Source organism: Lynx rufus, unplaced genomic scaffold (assembly GCF_022079265.1).
Source record: "Lynx rufus isolate CCGP_SWC_20201006 ecotype Redwood Valley unplaced genomic scaffold, mLynRuf1.p SCAF_9, whole genome shotgun sequence".
Classification (NCBI taxonomy): domain Eukaryota; kingdom Metazoa; phylum Chordata; class Mammalia; order Carnivora; family Felidae; genus Lynx; species Lynx rufus.
Genome location: NW_025814897.1, coordinates 90,122,255 through 90,145,441, shown reverse-complemented (window position 1 = coordinate 90,145,441; position 23,187 = coordinate 90,122,255). Strand labels below are relative to the sequence as shown.

Here is a 23,187-nt window from a genome sequence, read left to right as displayed (position 1 = left end):
AACTGAGCCCAGTCTCTGGCAAAGGAGAAGATGGCATTTGTTGAGCAATTATCACTCCAAATTCCTTCCCTGTCCCCATTGGGCAGTTCCACTGGGCAGTCAAGCAAGGCAAACGCTAACCACAATAGACAAGCCATTTAAGATCTTCTGTATTCCTCAAGCCAATGACATAAGTACAGATTTTCTACAAAGCCAGGGACAAAATGCCACTCTCTATAACTCATGACCCAGAGGAGGACACTAACTCCAAACCAGCCACAGGGCTGGGCAGGCTTTAGATCCACATAACACTCCAGAGAGAACTGAGTTCAAATCCAGGCTCTGCCACTTGACAGCTGTGTGACCCTGGGAGAGTTACTTGACTTCTCTGTACTTCAACGGCCTCGTCAACAAAATGGAGGTAAAAAAAAGTACCCATCCGATAGTGTTACCATGTGGAATAAATGAGGACACAGAGGCAAAACGCTTGGAACGCTGCCTGTCAGAGGGCAAAGGACTCGATACACATAGTTATCATTACACACGACTGCCTCTCAAAGTGAAACCTTGGAATAACCTTGATTTGGTGTAAAGAATATTATATAAGAAGCATGTGATGAAAAACACAGACTCTAGGACCAGAGTGCTGGGCTTGAATCAAGCAAGAACGGAAAACACATTGTATAAGTGCTTGCTATAACTGCTATCAATACGGTAAGATACATTTGGTAATATGTATGCAAATACAGTACATATAGTAAGAGCTTAATAATGGCAGCTATCATTAAGGGAACAGTCCTTTCAATAGGTCTACATGGACCCTAAAGTTTTTTGTCACCCCAAGACATCAGAGGCCTTGAATAAGCATCAGACAGGCTGAGTGTTTCCCTAACTGGGAGACTGTTAACTTGACCTCAGTTGCTTTTGCTTGTGTGTTTGTTTACCAGCAGCCAGTGGCTGTCTAGCAAACAGGGCATCTTAAAAACAGAAACCCATCCCCCTCAGCCATTGCCCCCAGGCCCTGCTCCCCATCAGCAGCTTTCAGCCCATCTCTCCCCTTACCTGGTCTGGCTCCTTCCTCTAGGGCTGGTCCCACCTTGCAGGGGAGAGGTGAAGTACCACCACCTTCCAGCCTCCTGCAAAGGTGACATTTGGATGGGCCCCGCTCTCTCTGGGTCTAGCTCTCCACTCCGTCCCCACTGAGCTGGGGCCTGAGGACTGACAGAGAAGCAGACGGAAAAGATGAAAAGCTGATACCTCCCGCAGGAAATAATTGTCTAGCTGATTCCAGAACTGAAAAAAAACCAAGTATAACATTGGAGAAAGGAGAGCAGAGTGCCATTCAAGGCCATTGTTACAGCCTCCTCTCTGTGTATCGGGGGAAACAAAGAGGCCCTGTGTGTGAGGACAATGCCGTGTGTTACCAGCCACTTCTGTGTTGCTCCTGGGGACGGAGGGTGAGAAACGAGGCCACAGTGCCCTCCCAGCCTGATGCGCTCTGGACTTCACTAATCATACCCACCAGGCTCGTCAGAGCCGGGAGGGGAACTTTGGACTCCCAGCTTACGGCGTTCTCAAGTGGGAGGACAGGGGACACCCCCTCGGGAGTGAGCGACCGGGTACACGCTAGTCTTCCAGGCATCACAAATTGCCAAATGCCCCTCTCGTCTCCCTCCCCTCTCTCTTCTCTCGCTAGCTGTCAGAGACTCACCACAAGTTAGAGCCGAAGAGAATCAGACATCATCTCTCCAAACACATATGTCATCTACTCCCACTCCCGGCTTCGCTGAAGGGCACCTGGCCAGGGCTGCCCAGCTGGGGAGCAGAGAGCAGTGGCAAGGCCAGGTGACTCATGCGGCAGCCTCCGCTGACTGCCCCTAATGGACCAGGCACTGTATCGTGAGCGAGCTCACAAGATGACCTCATTTGCCCCTGTGTTCAAATCCTTGGTCCGCCGCTAATTACCCATGGACTGTGAGTTTGATTTCTGACCCTTAGCTTTCTCACTTGTAAACTGGGATTATTCTTGGGTCCCCGTGAGGACTGAATGAGTTTACACACGCGAAGCTCTTAGAACAGTGCTTGGTCCGTACAAATCACTTGAGAAGCGTGAATGGGAAATTAGATGTCCATACCTGCAGCTTGCTTGGACTCATGATGAGGACACAGATAGCGGGAACTCCAGGATCTCAAGTACAAACCCAGTCTTGCCATCGACTGTGGCCTAACCTTACCCCATTAGGTCGCTGAGGGAAGCTGGGTACTAACGAATACTCCTGGGCAGGGGTGAGGCCGGTGACAACGTGTGCGGAGGGCCAAGTGTGACATAACAGGGAGCAGTGGGGACAGCGGGGATGCAGAGACAGCCCATGCCCATCTTCGGGGGGCAACTGGGGCTCAGCTCCAGCCAAGTGCTGCAACGTGGCAAGGTGGGAGCAGCGTGGCGAGGCCAGTCAAGTTTTAGAGAAAAGCCAGAAATCTGGATTTTGAGGTCACGTTTCCCAATTTTGAAATACTGCATAAACTAAGACACTGTTAGTGCAAAGGGACCCCACATCACGCAGCTTGTGTTGCCTGATCCGGACACAGACAGCACGTCCACGCCAGTGTGCACCTGTCGTTTTCAGGTCTTCTGTCCCCAGTTTGCCTGCAGTCTCCCAGCGAGCTGATCGGGGCACCTCACAACCAGTCTTTGACTCAGAGCAGGTGGCCTAAGACCAAAAAGGGTAAGCCACCCCTTAGCTCCTTCTCTCCATGGACACACACGCTCATCTCAGTCCATGAAATGGGGGCAAGGAAAAGGGAAACCAGGGAAATGAGGGGCTCTCCCTAAAGGGCCACAGGCCCCTCGGCCTAATCTGCTTCCTGCAGGCATTCCTCTAATGAAGAAGGCAGCCCGGACTTGGTGGCAGGACCCAAGGGTAGACTGGGGTTTTAAACCTCCATGAACTGCATCAGTCACCTCAAATGACCATCAGTAGCCTCAATGACACATGCGCTTGCCATGCACATTTCAACTGGAAGCAAGCTTGCTCATCACACCACCTCACACCCACAGGACGGCTATAACCAGACAGACGGATAATAACCAGCGGCGGTGGGGATGTGGGGAAATTGGAACCCTCAGATGTCGCTGATGAGAACATAAATGGTGCAACCACTCTGGGAAACGGTCTGGCAGTTCCCCAAAAAGTTAAACCCAGAGTGACTCTGTGACCCAGGAATTTCACTCCTGGGTATACACCCCAAGAGAAAGGAAAATAGGAACCTATGCAAAAGCTTGCTCAAGAGTGCTCGCAGCAGCAGTACTCGTGAGAGCCAAAAGGCAGAAATGAGCCAAATACCCATCACTCGGTGAATGGGTAAACAAAATGTGATCTCACCATACAATGGAAATTACTCAGCAATCAAAAGGAATGAAGTATTGATACATGCTACACAATATGGACGATCCTTGAAAACAGGCTAAGTGGAAGAAATTGATAAAAACAGTCACGTGTGATTCCGTTTTATACGAAATTCCAGAACAGGCAGATAGGAAAGGAGATTAGTGGTTCCTTGGGGCTGGGGTGTAGTGGGGAGAGAAGGCGGGATGCTAGCTAAAGAGTGTGTTTTTTCTTCTAGGTGGTAAATATGTTCTTGCATTGTGTGATGGTTACACAACCGTGTGAATATACCCAAATCCTCTGAATTGTATGCTTTAGGTGGGTAAATTGCATATGTGATTTATATCTCAATAAGGTTATTAGCAAAGAAAGAAAGAAAGAAAGAAAAAGAAAGAAAGAAAAGAAAGAAGGAAGGGAGGGAGGAAGGAAGGAAGGAAGGAAGGAAGGAAGGAAGGAAGGAAGAAAGAAAGAAAAGAAAAGAAAAGAACTTTCAGCCTAAGATCCTTACCCCTAATCACTTTCTATTAAAAAACACTGCATCCATAATGCTCTCTTCACATTAGCCCCACTGGAGGAGACAGGACACGTTCTACAAGGATGATTTCCCTCAAAGGCTCAGGGCTCAAACGAGGGTGACCAACTAGCCTTGTTTGCCCAGGACTGTCCCAGTGTTAGCACTGTGAGTGTTGTGGCCCAGGAAATCCCTTGTTCTTGGGGAAATGGGTGGGTGATCACTGCTGGCAACCCATTCTCATAGCACAGGAATGCTCTGCCCTTTACAGTTGCCAATGGCTAAAATGGAGTCTCCGAATGAATAATTCCTCCCTCCTTGGGGTATAAGTCATCCTTGAGTTACCCCTAATGGTCAAAAGGTATTTTAATTGCTGTTTGCATTTTACAGATGAGGAAACTGAGGTTCAGAGAGATGAAATAACTTGCCAGAAGCACACAGGAGCCAGGAATTGAACCTGAGTCTTTTTCCAAAGGTACCCCTTCCACTCATCATCTCGTCTCTCATCACACCACTGGGCTGATTGTCCAGGAACACCCTGAGATTGCTCTTGCCCTCTTGGAAAGGTAATCAGACATCCAGACAGAAGAAGCATGAGTTTTCAGCTATGAGAAGACAATGAGGCATGTACAGCTTGGGAGTTAACAGTACAGACTCTGGAGCCCAACTGCTCAAGTTTGAATCTGGGTTCTGCCACTACTTAGCTGTGTGACCTTGGACAAGTTACTTAACTTCTCTGTACCTTAGTTTCCTCATATGTAGAATGGGGAAAATACCAAGTAGTGGGACCAAATTATGGAAAGAAACTCTTGACATTCTATCCTGTTCTTTCCCATGAAAACATTTATGGTTTAGGAATTTCTGGAAGCTCTCCAGACCATAGACAAACCTTTAAATTTATCATGGTAGTGGCTGTCTGCGCAGCTCTACCAAAACGGGATGACAGGGTGCAGGGTTGTAAGCCCCGCCTTTTACTTACTGGAGCCCATGGGATCTCTTCATATCATACCTGCCCGCAAGGGGGCAAGGAGAGCGGGATGCCCTCCATGGGGCAACACCTATCAGTCAGCTCTGCTTTCTGAGGTAGGTGTGATCAACATCATTTAAGAGATGTGGAAACCGAGGCTCACAGAATTTCCAGAATTTGCTCAAGGTACAGTTAATAACATGCAGAGTTGGGATTCAGACTTAGATGGAATTCTAAAGCCACTATGCTTCATTGCCTCCATGTGTTAGTTATTATGTATAACTATGTAACAGATTACCAAACTTAGTGGCTTAAAACAACAAACATTTATAATCATACAGTTCTTGAAGACCAGAAATCCAGGAGTGGCTTAGCTGGGTAGTTCTGGTTCTGAATCTCTCATGAGGTTGTAGTCAAAATGTTGGCCAAGACTGCTGTCGTCTCAGAGCTCCACCGAGGCTACTGAAGCTGCTTCTAAACTCAGTAATGAAGTTGTTGGCAGGCTGTAGTTTCTTGCTGGCTACCGGCCAGAGGCTTCAGTTCTTGGCCACATGGACCTCTCCAGAGGACTGCTCCCAGCATGACAGCTTACTTTCCCCAGAGCAAGAGAGTCAAGAAAAAGTAGACAGAAGAGTACCCAAAAGCTAGTCTTCTATAAATAATCTTAGAAGTGACATCCCATCACTTCTGCCACCTGATATTGACCACACAGACCAATCCTGGTACAGTGTGGGAGGGGACTACACATGGGTGTGAATACCACCTGCAAGTGCATCCCCCAAAGCAGCCAGCCCACCCACAGGGGTCGGGGAAAATCAGTTTTCCCTGACCTGGTAAGTAGCCAAGCCAGACAAATGTCCACGAGGGAAAATCATCCCGCGCCTGCGCCCTCCAAACTCCACTGTCCTAGGGTCCCCAGGCGGAGCCATCCAGTGGTCGCATCCTATTGGCCCCTCCCCATCCCGCAGCGCCACCACCGCGGCAGCCGCCACTACCTGAGGGACTACAGCCCCCGGCATGCTCTGCGGCGGCCTCGGAGCCACGTGACGAGCTTCTCCGCGTGTCACCGTCAGGTGACTCGAGGAAGATGGCCGCGTTGACGGTGGAGAACTTCGCCGCGCTCCAGAGCCTGCTGAAGGTAAACTGGAGGGGTGGGGACAGGGCGAGGCGGGTCTTTGTCCCCGGGACTTGGGAAGGAGAGGGAAGACTAAAGGAACCCGGATTTGGAGCCGCGACCCTGCCACTACGTCTTTGGGTGACCCCGCAGTTGCGCCTTTCCGAGGTTTTTTGGAAGTGAGCACGAAATTAATGCCGCCCCGACTGGATGGTGGGGAGACAAATCAGATAACGGACGTGCAGGCGCTGTACAAATGCCCCTACTAAGAGTCTCTGGGGCTGGCTTTCGGGATTGGTGTATTGAGGTGGTAAGTGCTAGACCCTCACTACGAGCTCCCCATTTCAGCCCGCAGCCCTCCTTCGCTCTGTAGTTGGGAAATCTCTCTCCTCTGCGTCCGCACAGCCCCCTGAGCGAAGCGTGCATTCTGTTTTCCTGAATCGTGGGTTTTCTGTAGTTCCTTTGACCGGCGTAAGGGCCAAAACACTCCCCGGAGGATTATTTGAAAGATTGTGAGGCTACTTAAAACCAAATGAAATGATGGATTGGAATTATTTGTTTAACTCTGACTTCGCCTGTGGAAGAAGGGGCGGCCTTATCTTCCCTTGTAGACACTTTTCTGCCTTTCTTACAGAATGTAAGATCCAGTCGGGATTTTTTTTCTTTTTTTTTTTTTTTTTTAACTCCAGATGAAGAAGGCTGAGTTAATACTAAGCAGTTCATGGCACAGCATCGTCATTGATTGGTCCATGCAGTGGTCCCTCTTTTGTCTTAACAGTCTCTTCAGTGCTCATTTGTATTTTCCTTCCCTAAAAGCATCTGCTCTATGTTATTCACAAATGTATCCCCAACAAGTATCCTCAACTCCTGGCACACGGCATGTGTTCAATACATAGCTGTTATATGAATTAACGAATGAAGTAACAAAGCTAGGGTTGGAAACCTATGGCTCTCAGCTTCCACCTTGGACCTTTCAACCCTCATTGTGGCTGTTCTGACCACCCGTTACGTATTCATCTGTGTGGACTTTTTTTTCTTTAATAAACTTTAAAAAATTATCATTAATGTGTAACACACAGAAAAGTGCACATCTCAGGGATTAATCAGACCTATGTAACCATCACTTTGGTCAAAAACAAAACATTACCAGTACTGCACAAATCTCTCCGTTGTTCCATAATTGCTACCCTCACCAAGCCAGTGGTAGCCACTGTCCTTACTTTTAAAATTTTTTTTTTCAACGTTTATTTATTTTTTGGGGACACAGAGAGACAGAGCATGAACGGGGGGGGGGGCAGAGAGAGAGGGAGACACAGAATCGGAAACAGGCTCCAGGCTCTGAGCCATCAGCCCAGAGCCTGACGCGGGGCTCGAACTCACGGACCGCGAGATCGTGACCTGGCTGAAGTCGGACGCCCAACCGACTGCGCCACCCAGGCGCCCCTGTCCTTACTTTTAAAATCAACTTAATATTGCCCATGTTTGAGCTTCACATAAAAGGAATAAAACAGCATTTGGTTTTTCTGTTCCTGGCTGTTTTTTTCTTGCCAATATGTAGCAATAGTTAATCCATTTTCATTCCTGTTATTCTATGTATTTTCTTTTTTAAAAAATCACTTTGAATTTTTATTTTGAGGTAATTATAGATTTACATGTAGTTGTAAAAGGCAGTACAGAAAGATCCCATTTACCCTTTACCCATTTCCCCCATCAGTAACATCTTGCAAAACTATAGTATGATATCACAACCAAGATATTGACTTTGATACAGGCAAGATACAGAACATTGCCATCATCACAGGATCCTTCATGTTGCCCTTTTATAGCCATATCCACTTCCCCTCTGCCCTTGCCTTCTCCTTGCCCTCTGGCATTCTTCCTTTCTATAATTTTGTCATTTCGCACGTTACATAAATGGAATCATTTAATACATAACATTTTGCAATTGGCTTTTTCACTTACCCCTTTTCTCTAGAGATTCATCCATGTTGTAGCAATAGTTATTTTCTTTTTATCGTTGAGGAGTATTCCATGATACGACGTTTAGATTGTTTTCGATTTTTTGGTACTACAAATAAAGCTGCTATAAACATTGGTGTACAGGTTTTTATATGAAAACAAGTCTTTATTTGTCTGAAATAGATGCCCAGGAATACAGTTGCTGGGCCATTTGGTAGCTGCATGGTTCGTTGGGGTTTTTTGTTTTTTTTATTCTTTAAGGAACTGCCAAACTGTTCTCCAGAGGGGCTGTACCACTTTGCGTTCTCACCAGCAACAGATCAGGGATCCTGTTTCTCCCCATCCTGGCAGCATTCGTTGTCATCACTGTATGTTATTTGAGCCATTCTGATGGGTGTGTATTTGTATCTCATTGTGGGCTTTTTTTATGTTTCTTTATTTTGAGAGGGAGAGCACATGCGTGCGCATACACAAGCGGGAGAGAGGGAGAGAGAGAATCCCAAGCAGGCTGCACACCTGCCGAGCCCATTGCGTGGCTCAGTCTCATGGTCATAAGATCATGACGTGAGCCAAAATCGAGAGTCAGTCGCTTAACCAACTGGACCACCCAGGCGCCATCTCGTTGTGGTTTTAATTTGCTTATTTTTTATGATTAGTGATATTGGATATCTTTTCACATGCTTATTTACCATCTGTATATCTTCTTCAGTGACATATCTCTTTATGTCTTTTGCCCATATCCTAATTGCATTGTTTGCTTTTTTACTTTTGAGTTTTGAGATTATGCATTTTAGATACTGGTTCTTTGTCAGATACGTGGTTTGCAAATATTTCCTCCTAGTCTGTAGCTATCTTTTCATCCTCTTCATAGGGGTGTATTAACTTGCTAGGTTTGCCATAACAAAGTACCACAGATTTCGCGGTTAAACAACAGGAGTTTATTGTCTCACAGTTCTGGAGGCCAGGTGTTGGCCAGATTGGTTACTTCTGAGGGCTGTGGGGACCAATTTGTTTCATGCCTAGTTCTAGTTTCTGGCAACATTCCATATACCTTAGCTTGTAAATCTCTGCACTCATCTTCATAGAGTGTTCTCCCTTTTTGCATCCCTGTGTCTACATTTCCCTTTTTATTTATTTTTTTTAATTTTTTTTTTAATGTTTATTTATTTTTGAGACAGAGAGAGACAGAGCATGAACGGGGGAGGGGCAGAGAGAGAGGGAGACACAGAATGGGAAGCAGGCTCCAGGCTCTGAGCCATCAGCCCAGAGCCCGACGCGGGGCTCGAACTCATGGACCGTGAGATCATGACCTGAGCTGAAGTCGGACGCTTAACCGACTGAGCCACCCAGGCGCCCCTACATTTCCCTTTTTAAAATAAGGACACGGGTCCTGTTGGATTAGGGTTTTCATCTTAACTAATGACTTCATCTTAACTAATTACATCTACAACAATTCTGTTTCTAAATGAGATCACATTTTGAGGTACTGGGATTTGGGACTTTGACATATGAATTTTAGGGAGACACCATTCAGCCCATAACAGGAGCTTTCACAGAGCAAAAGTTTTAATTTTGGTGAAGTACAATTTGTCAACAATTTTCCCTTTTACCAACTGTGCTTTTGGTGTCATGGCTAAGAACTCTTTGCCAAGCCATAGGTCTCCAAAGTTTCTCCTCTTTTTTCTAAAAGTTGTATAGTCTTGCGTTTTCCATTTAAGTACATAATCCACGTTGAGTTAATTTTGCATAACGTGTAAGACAGTTTGAGATTGATTGATTTATTGCCTGTGAATGGCCAGTTGTTCTGGTACACTTGTTGAAAATGCTGCCCTTCCTATATTTACTTGCTTTTGCTACTTTGGCAACAATCAGTTGGGGGGCACCCTGGTTGGTTCAGTCCGTTGAGCATCCAATTCTTGATTTCAGCTCAGGTCATGATCTCACTGTTCAGGGGTTCGAGCTCTACATTGGGTTCTGCACTGACAGTGCAGAGCCTATTGGGATTCTGTCTCCCTTTCTCTGTGTCCCTCCCCTGCTTTCTCTCTATCACTCTCAAAATAAAAATAAACTTAAAAAAAAAAAAAGAATCAGTTGGGTAAATTTGTGTAATTTATTTCAGAATTCTCTATTTTGTTTCATTTATCTATTTGTTTATTCCTCTGATGATACCACATAGTCTTGATTACTATGGCTATGTAATAAGTCTCAAAATCAGATTGGCTGATTTGTCCTACTTCATTCTTTATCAAAATTGTTTTAGCTATTGTAGTTTCTTTGCCTTCCTATATAAATATTAGAATGATTTTCTCTATATTTTTTAAAACCTGCTGAGATTTTCATAAGAATTGTGTTAAACCTGTATATCAGTTAGGGGAGAGTTGACATCTTTAGTGTGCTGAATCTTCCAATCTATAGTATAGCTCCCCACTTATTTAGATCTTTGATTTCTTTAATCTGTGTTGGGTAATTTTTAGCATACAAGTCCTGTACATGTTTTGCTAGATTTACACCAAGTATTTTCCTTTTTTTGAGCAGTTGCAAATGATATGTATTTTTATTTCTATTTATTTTTTTAAGTTTATTTATTTTGTTTTTAGTAATCTCAGCACTCAGTGTGGGGCTCGAACTCACAATCCCAAGATCAAGAGTTGCATGCTCTTCCGACTGAGCCAGCCAGGTGCTCCTGATATTGTAGTTTTTTGGGGTTTTTTTGTGTTTTTTTTGTTTTTTTAATGTTGATTTATTTTTGACAGAGAGAGAGAGAGAGACAGAGCATGAGCAGGGGAGGGGCAGAGAGAGAGGGAGACAGAATATGAAACGGGCCCCAGGCTCCGAGCTGTCACCACAGAGCCCGACGCGGGGCTCTAACTCACAGACCTCAAGATCATGACCTGAGCTGAAGTCAGAAGCCCAACTGACCGAGCCACCCAGGCGCCCCGCTGATATTGTAGTTTTAATTCAAGTGTTTACATGTTCATTGCTAGCATGTAGAAATACAGCTGATTTTTTGTGCGTATCTCCTATTTGCAAACATGCTGAACTCACTGATTCTAGTAGGTTTTTTTGTACACTCCTTGGGACTTTCTGTGTAGACAGTCATGTTATCTGCAAATAGGGACAACTTTGTTTCTACGTTTCTGATCTTTTATTTCTTTTTCTTAACTTATTTCAGTGGCTAGAATTTTCAGCACTGTGTTGAAAATGAGTGGTAATAGCAGACATCCTTGGCTTGTTCCTGACTTTAGATTTTCACCATTAAGTATAATGCTGTCTCTCGGTTTTTTGTAGATGCTGTATATCAAGTTATGGAAAGTCCTCTCTATTTCTAATTTTATGAGAGTTTTCATCAGGAATGGATGTTGAGGAGCACCTGGGTGGCTCAGTCAGTTAAGTGACTGACTCTTGGTTCTGGCTCAGGTCATGATCTTGCAGTTTGTGGGTTTGAGCCCCACATCGGGCTCTGCACTGAGCATGGAGTCTGCTTGGGATTCTCTCTCTCCCTCTCTCCCTGCCCCTCCCCTGCTTGTGCGCTCTCTCTCTCTCTCTCTCTCAAAACAAAATAAAACTTAAAAAAAAAAAAGAATGGGTGTTGAGTTTTGTCAGCTATCTTTTCTGCATTGATTAATATCATGTGATTTTCTTCTTGAGCTGGTTAATATGGTATCCTTTTTTGTTTCCTAGAAAAGATTGTGTAGAATTAGTTAATTCTTTTTAAACATTTGTTAGAGTTCTCCAGCAAGCGATGGCAGGGTGGCTCAGTCAGTTAAACATCCAACTTCGGGTCAGGTTAAGATCTCAGATTCATGGGTTCAGGCCCTGCATCGGGTTCTCTGCTGTCAGCACAGAGCCTGCTTGGGATTCTCAGTCTCCCTCTCTCTGCCCTGCCCCTGTACTCGCTCCCTCTCTCTCTCTCTCTCTCAAAAATAAAATAAACATTAAAAAAATATGTAAAAAAAAAAAAAAAAAAAAAAGGAATTCTCCAGCGAAACCATCTGGGCCTGGAGATTTCTTCTTGCGGAGTTTTAAATTATGAATTCAGTTTCCTTAATCATTATAGGGCTATCCAAATTATCTGTTTCATATTGGGGGAATTGTGGTAGTTTGTGTTTTTTGAGGAATTTATCCACTTTATCTAAGCTGCCAAATTTATATGTATAGAGTTGTTTGCAGTTATTCTCTTATTTTCCTTTTGAAATCTTTAGAATCTGTAGTGCTACGTCCTGCTTCATTCCTGAATGTGGTAATTTAGGTCTCTTCTCTGTTTAACTTTGTCAGACTTGCTAAAAGTTTGCCAACTTTATTGATATTTTCAAAGACCTAGTTCTTTGTTTCATTGATTTCTCTCTTTTTTTTTTTTTTCTGTTTTCAATTTCATTGGTTTCTGCTCTTTGTTGTTTCCTTCCTTCTTCCTTTGGGGTTATTGTGCTTTTCTTTTTCTTTGTTCTTGAGGTGGGAATTTAGATTATTGATTTGAGAACTTTTCTCTTTTCTAATATATGCATTTAATGCTGTAAATTTTGCTCTCAACATTGTCGTGACTGTGTCCCCCAAATTTTGGTTTTGTTTCTCGTTTTTACGCATTTAGTATAATTTTTAAAATTTCCCTTGTGCTCCTTTCTGATCTGTAGATTAAGTTTCCAACTGTTTGGATATTTTCTTGACATCTTTTTGTTAGTGATTTCTACTTTGATTCCATTGTGGTCACCAAGAACACACTCTATACAATTTCAGTTCTTTCACATTTGTCGAGGTCTGTTTTATGGCTCAGAATATGATGTACCTTGGTATATGTTCAGTGGGCACTTGAAAAGAATGTATATTCTGTTGCTGGGTAGTGTTCCATACATGTTGATTAGATTGATTGATGGTGTTGCTGAAAAGTTCTATGTCTTTGTTGAATATCTGTCTAGTTCTATCAGTTGTTGAAAGACAGTTGTTGAAGTCTCCAACTGCATTTGTGGATCTGTCTATCCCTCCTGTCCGTTCTATCTGTTGTTTCTTCTTGTGTTTTCTAGCTCTCTTCCTGGGTGCATACATATTTAGGATGTTTTCTTAGGAGATGGAAACCTTTTATCATTATATAATGTCCCTTTCTGTCTCTGGTAATTTTCTTTGCTGTGAAGTCTACTTTGTCTGATATTAATGTAGCCAGTCTTGATTTTATTTCATTAATATTTGCATGATATATCTTTTCCCATGCTTTTAATCTGTCTCTATCATATTTGAAGAGCATTTCTAATAGACAGCATTTAATTGAGTCATATTTGTAGCTCATATTTAATTTATCATTTACAGCTCATATAATTATCGAATGTTCGAATTTAAGTCTGCCATTTAATTTTTTGTGTTTATCTGCTCTTTTATGTTCTTTGGTTTCTTTTTACTATTTTCCTGCTTTCCTGTGGCTATTTGAACACATTTTTGGCATTCCCTCTTATCTATAACATTTTAAAATATATTTCTCTTTCTAATCTTTTTAGTGGTTCCTCTCGTTACATTTATATACATAAATCACAATCTATCAGTGTCCTCATGTTACCAGTTAGAGATGAAGTGTGGAGACCCTATCTTCCTTCAAGTCCCTTCCCTTGTTTATAATATAATTGACTTTAAGTTATTTCCTCTGCATACATTTAGAGCCACATTGGACAGTGGTATAAGTTTTGCTTCATCCTTCAAACAGAATTTAGAAATTCAAGACAAGGAAAGTCTATTGTGTTTACCCTTATTTTTGTTTGTTGTGTTCTTTCTTCCTGATGTTCTCAGGTTCCTTTTATTGTTTCCTTTCTGTTAAGAGAACTTCTTTTGTCTTGTGACAAATTTTCTTAGTTTTCCTTTATCTGAGAATGTCTTGATTTCCTCTTCATTTTCTGAAGGATATTTTTTGCTGGTGTAGGATTCCAGGTTGATCATTTTTCTTCCAATATCTGTAAATATTGTGAAAAATATTGTGCCACTGCCTTCCTGCTTCCATGGTTTCTGATTTGAAATCTGCTATTATTCTCATTATCCCATATAGATAAGATATTGTTTCTCTCTCACTGGTTTCAAGATTTTTTTTCCTTGCCTTTAGTTTTGCTGGACATACGTCTTGGTATAGGTTTCTTTGGATTTATCCTCATGAGAATTTGCTTCGGTTCTTGAATGTATACAGTTATGTCTGTAGCTAAACTTGGAAAGTTTTTTTTTTTAATTTTTATTTTTTATGTTTGTTTATTTTTGAGACAGAAACAGAGCATGAGTTGGGGTAGGAGCAGAGCAAGAGGGAGACGCAGAATCCGAAGCAGGCTCCAGGCTCTGAGCTGTCAGCACAAAGCCTGACGTGGGGCTCGAACCCACCAACCGTGAGATCATGACCTGAGCCAAAGTCGGACACTTAACCGACTGAGCCACCCAGGCACCCCTACTTGGAAAGTTTTAAGCCATTATTTCTTTAAGTACTTTTTCAGCCTTGCCCTCTTTTATCTTCCCCTTCTAATTGCCCTCTTTTATCTTCCCCTTCTAAGACTCCAGTGACATAACGTTAGATTTTTTTGGTATAGTCCCATAGACCCCTGAGGCTCTGTTATTATTTTCGGTCTGTTTTCTGTGTGCAGATTGGGTAATGTCGAGTGTTCTGTCTTCCAGTTTACTGATTCTTTCCTCTGTTCCTTTCTGGTACTGAGCCCATCTACCAAACTTTTAATTTTGGTTTTTGTATTTTTTCAGTTCTAAAATTTCCATTTTGTTCTTATTTGTATCTTCCCTCTTTGCTGGGACTTTCTGGCTTTTTAATTTGTTTCAAGTGTGTTTGTAAGTATTTGTTGAAGCATTTTTATCATGGCTGCTTTGAAATCTTTGTCAGATAATTTTAACATCTCTTATCTTGATGTGGACAATCTAATGATTATCTTTTTGCATTGATCTTTCTGGCTCTTGGCATGATGAATGGTTTTCAGTTGAAAGCTGGGCATTCTTGTATTATACTCTAAGATTCTGGATCTTATTTAAATCTTCTGTTTTAGCTGGCTCTCTCTGACACTGCTTGGGTAGGGGGAAAGGATTTCCACCTCATCACTACCAGAAGGAGATAAAACTCCAGGTTCTGCACTTGGCTCCTACTGACACCCAAAAGTGGGGGTTCCTTGTGACCACGGGGCAGGGGTGGGAGTCCTGGCTCCATGTGGTGACTATTAATACCATGGGGTGGTGGGACTTGCTGTCATTCAGTGTGGATGAAGGTCCCAGCTCCCTACTTGGCCTTCTCTGACACCACCCCGTTGGGGGCGTTGGGACACCGCATTGCAGCAGCAGAGGGTGGAAGTCTGCATTCCCCACTCAGCCTTTGCTGACATAGGCGGGAGTGGGGCTATTGTTTTTTCTCTGGTGTTCAGCTGCACCAGAGCTGTTATCACTTAAAAGTTTTCTATCTTGCTGAACTTTTTTGGCCAGAGAGAGCAAGTATTGGTTGGAGTTTTTGGTTTTGTTTTTGTGTACCTGTTGGCATTGTGGGTTGCCCTGTTCTTCAGGTCAAAGTCTGCAGTTTACAAACAAAAAGAGAATCCAGTAAACTCACCACCATGTCATTTCTTGGTCATGAAGTCCACAGCAGGTCCCGATCCTCCCCTCTCCCCCTGCCTCCCCACCCCCGCTGTCAGAGTTATTTTGCGTTTGTTTTCTGTATGTGGTTTTAATTGTGCCCAATGGGTTTCTTTATGCTTCTAAGGAAAAATTAAGGAAAAATACATCTGTTTCATCTTTCCAGAAATGGAAGTGTCCTAAGGACCTTTAAATCTTGAGTCTCAAAGGTATCACACCATGACTGGGACAGTATTACACTCTAAAACATGTATGTTCAGAGTCTGAATTGGTTTCTTCCCCCACCTGTGATTTAATTCATAGGCCTCCTCAAAAGATGTTGTCAGACAGCTGTGCCAAGAGAGCTTTTCCAGTTCAGCCGTTGGCTCAAAAAAACTCTTGGATATGACATGTTCCAGCTTGTCTGTGACCCAGGAGGAAGCAGAGCAGGTAAGTATGGTCAGAAATGACCTTTGGCCACTGGCTCCTCAGCTCATTAGGCTCTTTCTTAACGTCCCAGTCATTGCCACATCTAAGGAAATATTTCCCCTGAAATGTCTGTTGACATTATAACAAACTTAAAATAGATTTCTTTTTTTTTTTTTTTTTTAATGCTAGTGAACTTAGGAAGGTCTTTGAACCTTCACTTCCTTATGATAAATGAGGCCTGGATGGGAGAATTATACCTAGAGTCAGAGGTCCCGGCCATTTCCTTTTTAGACCTGTTCCCTAGACAGTGTGGACCAAAGCCAGCCTTTCTGTGATTTTCTTTCCCTGTAACCTGCCTCTGCTGTTAGATTGTCAGCCAGATAGCTTTGACAGACTTCTTCGGGATCACTGGGCAGAGGCTCCAAGGCCTGAGTATGAGTCAGGGGACATGCTCCTGGACCCCCACCTGACCTCAGCGGGTGGCCAAGAGGAAGAGAGAGTTCATGCAGTACTCACAGCCTTCTGTTTTTAGGGCAGATAGGTTTCTAAAACAGGAGTTCATCCAAACAGACCTATGTTGTTGCTGTTGTTGTTGTTGTTATTATTATTGTTGCTATTTTTAACCCAGAGCTCTGTTCATTGAAGTCAGTGATAGAACAGTAAAAGGCAGAAGCCAGGTTATAGAAGCGAGCTGGACTTAGTTTGGGTTCCCCAAAAGTAGACCCTGAGGCGAAGAGTTGGCTGCACGTAATTCCCTGGGGAAGTGAGTCTGGAAAGCACGGAGGAGGGAAGGAGTGGGGAAAACCCAGCAGGGAAGGAGAGCAAAGCTGCGAAGGGTTGCGTTGATGTCTGGTTACTGCTGTGGGTGACAGCGCTCAATCAGGGGATCCTGTAAGAAACCCTGGGGAACACAGCCCTGAATTGCCACCCTGGAGGGCATCGATCCACTAACTTGCACCCTCATCAGTGGAGGGCTAATGCCCCCCACCTCTCGGTTGTGCCTCTGCGGCTGCAGGTCCTCCCGCGGCATCCGAAAAAGCCCTAGTTCCCTCCAGATTCTTGCTTTCAGCTAAGCACTGTTAGGCTCCCAGACGACCGCAGGCCACATTGGGCTGCCCAATTGGTTGGAAGGACAGAGTGGAACACGGCAGCCTAGCGGGGCAGCGTCAGGCACCCCTGGGCAGTCAGCACAGCCACCTGATCCATTTGTTCTCTTTGCCCTCCTCGGTGACAGCCTAGGGACAAGGGCACCCTGGATTGAAAAGCCAGCCCCCTCGGGAGCCAGTATCTCGTAACGATTCAGTACGCCCAGCTTCAGGTTGGGGCAGGCAGTGTGCAGCCGGAAGCCGAGCTCAGGGAATTCATGCGGACCTCCTGGTCCCGAGGCAGTGACCCCAGGCAGTGACCTGAGGCAGTGTCGCCTAGTAACACAGCTAACTTTTCACTTCTCTCGCGTTACCAGGGAACAGGCTGGAAAGTGAACTGAAGGTCAGATTCTGTGCACAAGGAAAGAGGGCTTATTAACCCTTTGTTCCCAAGCAGAAGTTTCTGGCATGTTGACAGGTTCCTAGGTCAGGCAGCTACACCTGTCTTCTAGATCAGCAGGTGGACGTAGGGGTGGGCCAAGGCCCATGGGCGTCAGGACCCATGGGACCGTTCAGGTGACTGTGGCAGCGAGTCGCAGGCCCTCGGGGAGCACAAGCCCGCCCCCACCCACCCCGTCACCACACACTGTCCCGCAGCTGCTCCGGGCTCTGCACCGCCTCACCAGGCTGGCCGTGTTCCGTGACCTGTCCTCTGCCGAGGCGATCCTGGCTCTCTTTCCTGAAAATTTCCACCAAAACCTCAAAAACCTGCTGACGAAAATCATCCTGGAACACATGTAAGTGCTCGTTTCTTGAGAATTCCTTGTAATGCTTTTATAATCATATTTCGGGGCAATATTTATCTTCAGTGTCATTTTTAATGACTAAATGTATTCTTCATGTGGAGAAATTGTGTATAATTTAGTTAAGAAATTCCCTAGTGTTGGATGTTTAGGCTAATGGCAGCTTTCACTTCAGTGAAAATTTTACTGTGGAAGTTTTGCTCACATGCTTAATCATTTCCTTATTGGTTAAAGGCCAGAGTGAGGCTTTGCTTTATATTCTCAAGTTGGCCATTAGAAAGGTTGCACCAACTGTGTTCCACCAGCAGGACACAAGAGCCCCGTCCCCACGCCTTCATCAGCACGGAGGGAATTTGTTTCACGTTTTCCCCCAGTTTACAGATGGCAAATGCACCTCATTTCAGTTTATGTATCTTTGATACTAGTGATGTCAAATGTCTTTTTCGTGTGTTTTTTTAAATTATTTTTTAACGTTTTTTTTATTTTTGAGAGACAGCGCAAGAGAGAGGGCGGGCAGGGGAGGGGCAGGGAGAGAGGGGGAGACACAGAATCCAAAGCAGGCTCCAGGCTCCGAGCTGTCAGCACAGAGCCCAATGTGGGGCTCAAACTCATGAACCGCGAGATCATGACCTGAGCCAAAGTCGGGCGCTCAACTGACTGAGCCACCCAGGCACCCCTCTTTTTCATATGTTTAATCAGTCATTTTTGTTTCTTTTGTGAATTATCTAAATATTTTCTGGGAAAATCCTTTGGATACATACAATTTAAGCAGAACCAATTAGCTGCTGGTTAGCAGTAGGCTTGAACGGAATTGTAATAACAGATAATGCCTATTGCCAAAGGTTTTATTTTTTCAGAAACTTCCTCACACGTGACCATGTTTTATTTTGCCTGTGCTTGGCACCTCACTGTGGCGTTCTTTGCCGTAGCACTAGACAGGTCTGCTCGGGTGTGTCTGCAGAAGATGCATTACTTTGTGGAGCGGGTGCTCAGTACAGGAGAACAGATTGACCCTTCCTGTTTTGTCTCGGAGAACGATAGTGCAGGGCGAATGCCGTGCATAAGCCTTTTCTTTTTTTCTTTTTCCCTACCTATGAAAACTTAACCAACTGAGCCACCCAGACGCCCTTCTAAGCTATGAAAACTAACAGCACTTATGGCCTTCACATCACTGAGTTGTGTAAAACAGACAGAAAACTGCTTCTTGGCGGCAAACATTTCTGTGGTCCTTTCCCGTCAGGAAGTGATTACAGGCTTAAAGACCCCGGAAGGGGTAGAAGTCCAGGTCCACGGGCCTCTCTCGTTATCGGTTCTCATCCCTCTTCCATTATTTTTTCCTCATCTTTCCCTTTAAACAGCTCCACTTGGCGAACTGAAGCCCAAGCAAATCAGAGTGAGTACCAAGAAACCCACCTTCCTCCCTACCCTTCCTTTCCGGCCCCGGCTCTACATCTGCCAGGCGGCCGGAGTTGGTAACCAGAACTCAGTGTGCATCAACCTCATCCCGGTGAACTGTGTGTTGTGCTTTTCTTTTTCGTAATCACTTTTTCATTTTTTTTTCTGATTGTGAACTTCATATAATAAGGGTATGTTGTTTATATAAAAAAAGGAAATATGCAAAGCAAAAAGTGAAGTACTTAAAACTATTATATTTCCATTAGGAAAAAAACAGTAATGGAAATTGAATTAGTTAGAAAGATTGAAATAAAAGAGGTATGTCATAAATGGTTACTGTACTTACTAGCCAGTCACAGTGTTGACAAACTCTAGCATTAACTCATTTGGTCCTCCCCACCCCCACCCCCACCCCCACCGCCACCCCCACCCCCACCCCTGGGAGCTAGGCTAAGGTTATCCCCACTTTACAGATGAGGAAACAGGCTCAGAGGTTAGAGAAGTGGTGGAACCCAGCTTCAAGCCGACTCTCCCTCTCAAACCAGAGCTCTCTCCACTGTTGTCGAAGCGACACATTTCCTAAGACTCAGGCCCAACCTCATCTTCTCTGCCTTGTGTTGTCTCTCGTTCTATGCCGACATCTGGAGGGTCGTGTGTGCCGGCAGAAGCCTGGACGGGCGCCCACCGTGAATCGGTGCTAAGCACAGGCAGCACAGAGCGGTAGCGAAGAAGGCCTGTGACTTCCTGTGAGGTCTTGAACCCCGGCTTCTTCTGCCTCGCTCAGAGACTTGCTCTGTGGCCCAGGAGCATGACACAGCCATCGGGGCTGGCTGTCACAGGGTAAGGGCTTGGGAAGGCGAGGGGCGTGAGCTCTGAGCCGGGCTGTCTCCTTCACAGTCTCTCTGCCGCGCCTAGTCGACCTGGATTGGAGAGTGGACATCAAAACCTCCTCTGACAGCATCAGCCGCATGGCCGTCCCCACCTGCCTGCTCCAGATGAAGGTATGTCTGCCGTGCTCGTGAGAAGGAGCGAAGGGGCCGTAGCGACTTGACACCCCGCATGCCATCGAAAATGCCAGTCCCCAAGCTCTGGGACCTGTAACCCCGTAGGAAAAAATTTAGCACCCAGAGGGAGTCTTTATTTGTCAAGTATACATAATACTGTATTAACATATTACAGACGTAATAAAACATAGACCAAAAGTAGACATTTTAAAGTGGTAAGACAGACACAAAGCACAAGTTTTAAAAACCGTTTGCTGATCCCTGAACTTTACCTAACACACTGACGGGAAAGTTTAGCTTCCACGGGGGCGCGTGCCATCAGACTTCAGACTGCCCTCTTGATAATTTTGGTGCCTCTCAGGCAACTGCCTGTCCGGTGGATTTGGCCGCTGCTGTTTGTAACGTGGCTGAGCGGGAGCTCCTGTTAGCAGTTAGACAACTGTCAGCCCTTCGTTTTCTTGTTCGCACACTCTTGCCTCCTCGGTGTTACCTTCACTTTACAGTTCTTTCGGGAATCTTTTTAAACCGCATGTCCATTTTAGGGTTTGTTTAGTGATGCTGTGTTCACTTAACCACACACCCAGAAAATCACACCTGTAAGAAAATGAAAAAGTAGGGGTGCCTCTAACAACTAAGTCTTTAGATATTAGTAGACTTTTCTTTTGTTCTTAAAGAAACAGATAACCCTAACTAGAAGCTGTAATATTTATTCTGCACCCCGGTGGAGTCCCATGTACCCTGGCTCCCTCTGCGTAGAGCAGCAGTGTGGGCCCCCCAGCGCCTTCTCACTCGACGGCCCAGAGTCGGGGGTCCGAGGGGTGAGTGAGCCTCGGCTTCTCCGATACTCTCCCTCAGCACCCCTTATGGACGGAAACTTTCCCGAGCCTCTGGGAATCCCATGTGCTAAACAACTCCAGGGCTAGGAAGCTGTGTAGCTCTGAGCCAAGGGGCTGTCCTCAGAGGTTCAGGAAAGCCGGGTAGGGCTCCCAGGTCCAGGGCTCACCTACAGGGCGATGGGAAGAGGGGCGGCTCTGACTTTTGGGCCACGTGCTCTTTGCAGATCCAGGAAGATCCTAGTCTGTGTGGAGACAAGCCCTCCGTCTCAGCTGTCACCGTGGAGCTGAGTAAGGAAACGCTGGACACTATGCTGGACGGGCTGGGCCGCATCCGAGACCAGCTTTCCGCCGTGGCCAACAAATGACCCCAGCCAGCCGTCGCCCCCACTGCCGGGTCCCAGCTGCCGGCCAGCGGCGGAGCGCCTCCCGGCCGTCCCTGTAGCGGCAGCTGCGGCCGACGGCAGGCCGGCCGGTTGGGTCGGGGAGGGGGCTGCCATCCAGAAGGCACCGCTGGATTGGGAGGAAGCGGCCGCGCCCCCACGCTGTTCTCCTCACTCACTATCTTCGCCTCTTTCCGAGGCAGAAGCCTCCGTCGCCGGAAGACTTAATCGCCGCCGGAGCCGTGTGAGGGGGCATCTGCCTCAGCAGCTGCGTGTGTGGCTGCTTGGAAAATCCGGGCCCACGTCGTGGAGCTCGTCTAACGAGTTCCTTCCCAGCAGCAGGTGTGACTCACGCGTTGGCAGCCCTGGAACACAGGGCGGTGACCCGCAGTTCCGCCCCTCCGTCAGGGAAGCTGGCCGGGTCCCCAGAGCGGGGCCACCTCAGTGTGCTCCGTCCTGGCCTACGCTCAGAGCCCTCCCGAGCCCCCTCAACCCTGCCGGCCCTCCTTCCAGCGTAGGGAGTCTGAGACGGCTGCTCGTCTCCTCCCTCGCACAGCCAGTGAGAAGACTCACTGCTGAGACACTAGGAATGTCAAGAAAAAAAAATCCCCAGCTCCTCTTTGCTGTTTCCTGGAAGCCGAGCAAACTTCTCTTAAAATGGCAGTTCTTGACTTCATGGCGGCTGTATCCATTGATAATCTGTGAAAGCTGTGGATCCTTTCTGTAGGAAATGAATATTCCATGTTTTACAGTCAGTGACAGGGCTTCATGGACCCTGGAAGCCAGCCCACTGTTTCCAGATTGAGAGCCCCTGATCGTAGGTTGAATTCAGCCTTGTGAATTCAACCCCTCTGTTTCCCTCTTGGTCCCTGTGACTCACAGAGTTCTCCCAATCCCTGTTCTCTGGACCTCCCATGGGAAGCCATAACAAAATCACTTGAAGCAGCGTAGGTGTCTGGGCATTTGGATGTTCCTTTAGTCAAGTTGACCTGAACAGAACCATCTGGGTGCATTCCATATGGAGGGCATTCAATAAATAACCGGAAAATTCAGTGAATGTTTGCTACCCTTCACCTCATGTGCTCACTTACGGGGTTTGTTTTCCACTGATAGGGAGGATAGATTGTTTGTGGATACCGTATTTCTAGTTGGTCTGATCCTATCTCAGAAAAACCTCCTAGCTTCTGTGGATCTCAAAGGAAGCTCCCTCCTTCCGTGCTTGTCTGATTTCCCAGTAGTACTTTGTGTAACGAGTAGCAGTCCATAAACTCCTTTCCTTAGAACATGGCGAGGTTTGGATGTCCAGACTCCATCCACAAAAGGGCAATGCTAGACCTATCACCCCGCCTGTGCCTCCAGCTGTCCAGCACTTTCCACCCACCAGGCCACAGTGGGCAGTGCGTGGCTCAGTCCTAACCAATGTGCTTGGCCTACAGACTGTGTCATGATTGTACATAACTCGAACTGGGCCAGCCTGAGGCTTTCTCTTTGGCTTTTTCTGCTGGAATCAGCAAAAACTATCTCCCGCCTCTGGGTGCTGGTAGTGAAGCCAGGAAGGTCCTTCTTCTGCCACACAGAGAAAGCCCATCTGCAAGGGGAGAGGCCAGCCCAGAGCAAAGCAGAACCCAGAGGTTGGGAAGAGGACCGGAGAAGCCGGTGTGCCTGATGCCACCCCCAGCCTCCTCCTGCTCTCTCCTGGTGTTAAAATGTACCCAGGATTTCCTTTTATCGGGAATGGTAAGATTGGAAACTATTGTCAAAAAGGACGAAGTTTATGCACGC

The 23,187-nt window shown here is 45.8% G+C and overlaps 1 protein-coding gene across 1 annotated transcript; it reads left to right on the top strand.

Moving 5' to 3' along the window:
- The first annotated feature begins 5,925 nt into the window (after positions 1 to 5,925).
- On the top strand, positions 5,926 to 22,457 carry COMMD9 (COMM domain containing 9). Its single transcript, XM_047071481.1, has 6 exons — positions 5,926 to 5,981; positions 15,798 to 15,923; positions 17,645 to 17,784; positions 19,149 to 19,183; positions 20,083 to 20,186; positions 21,250 to 22,457. The coding sequence occupies exons 1-6, from the start codon at positions 5,931 to 5,933 to the stop codon at positions 21,388 to 21,390; spliced, it is 597 nt and encodes a 198-aa protein (XP_046927437.1). The 5' UTR covers positions 5,926 to 5,930; the 3' UTR covers positions 21,391 to 22,457.
- The last annotated feature ends 730 nt before the right edge of the window (positions 22,458 to 23,187 follow it).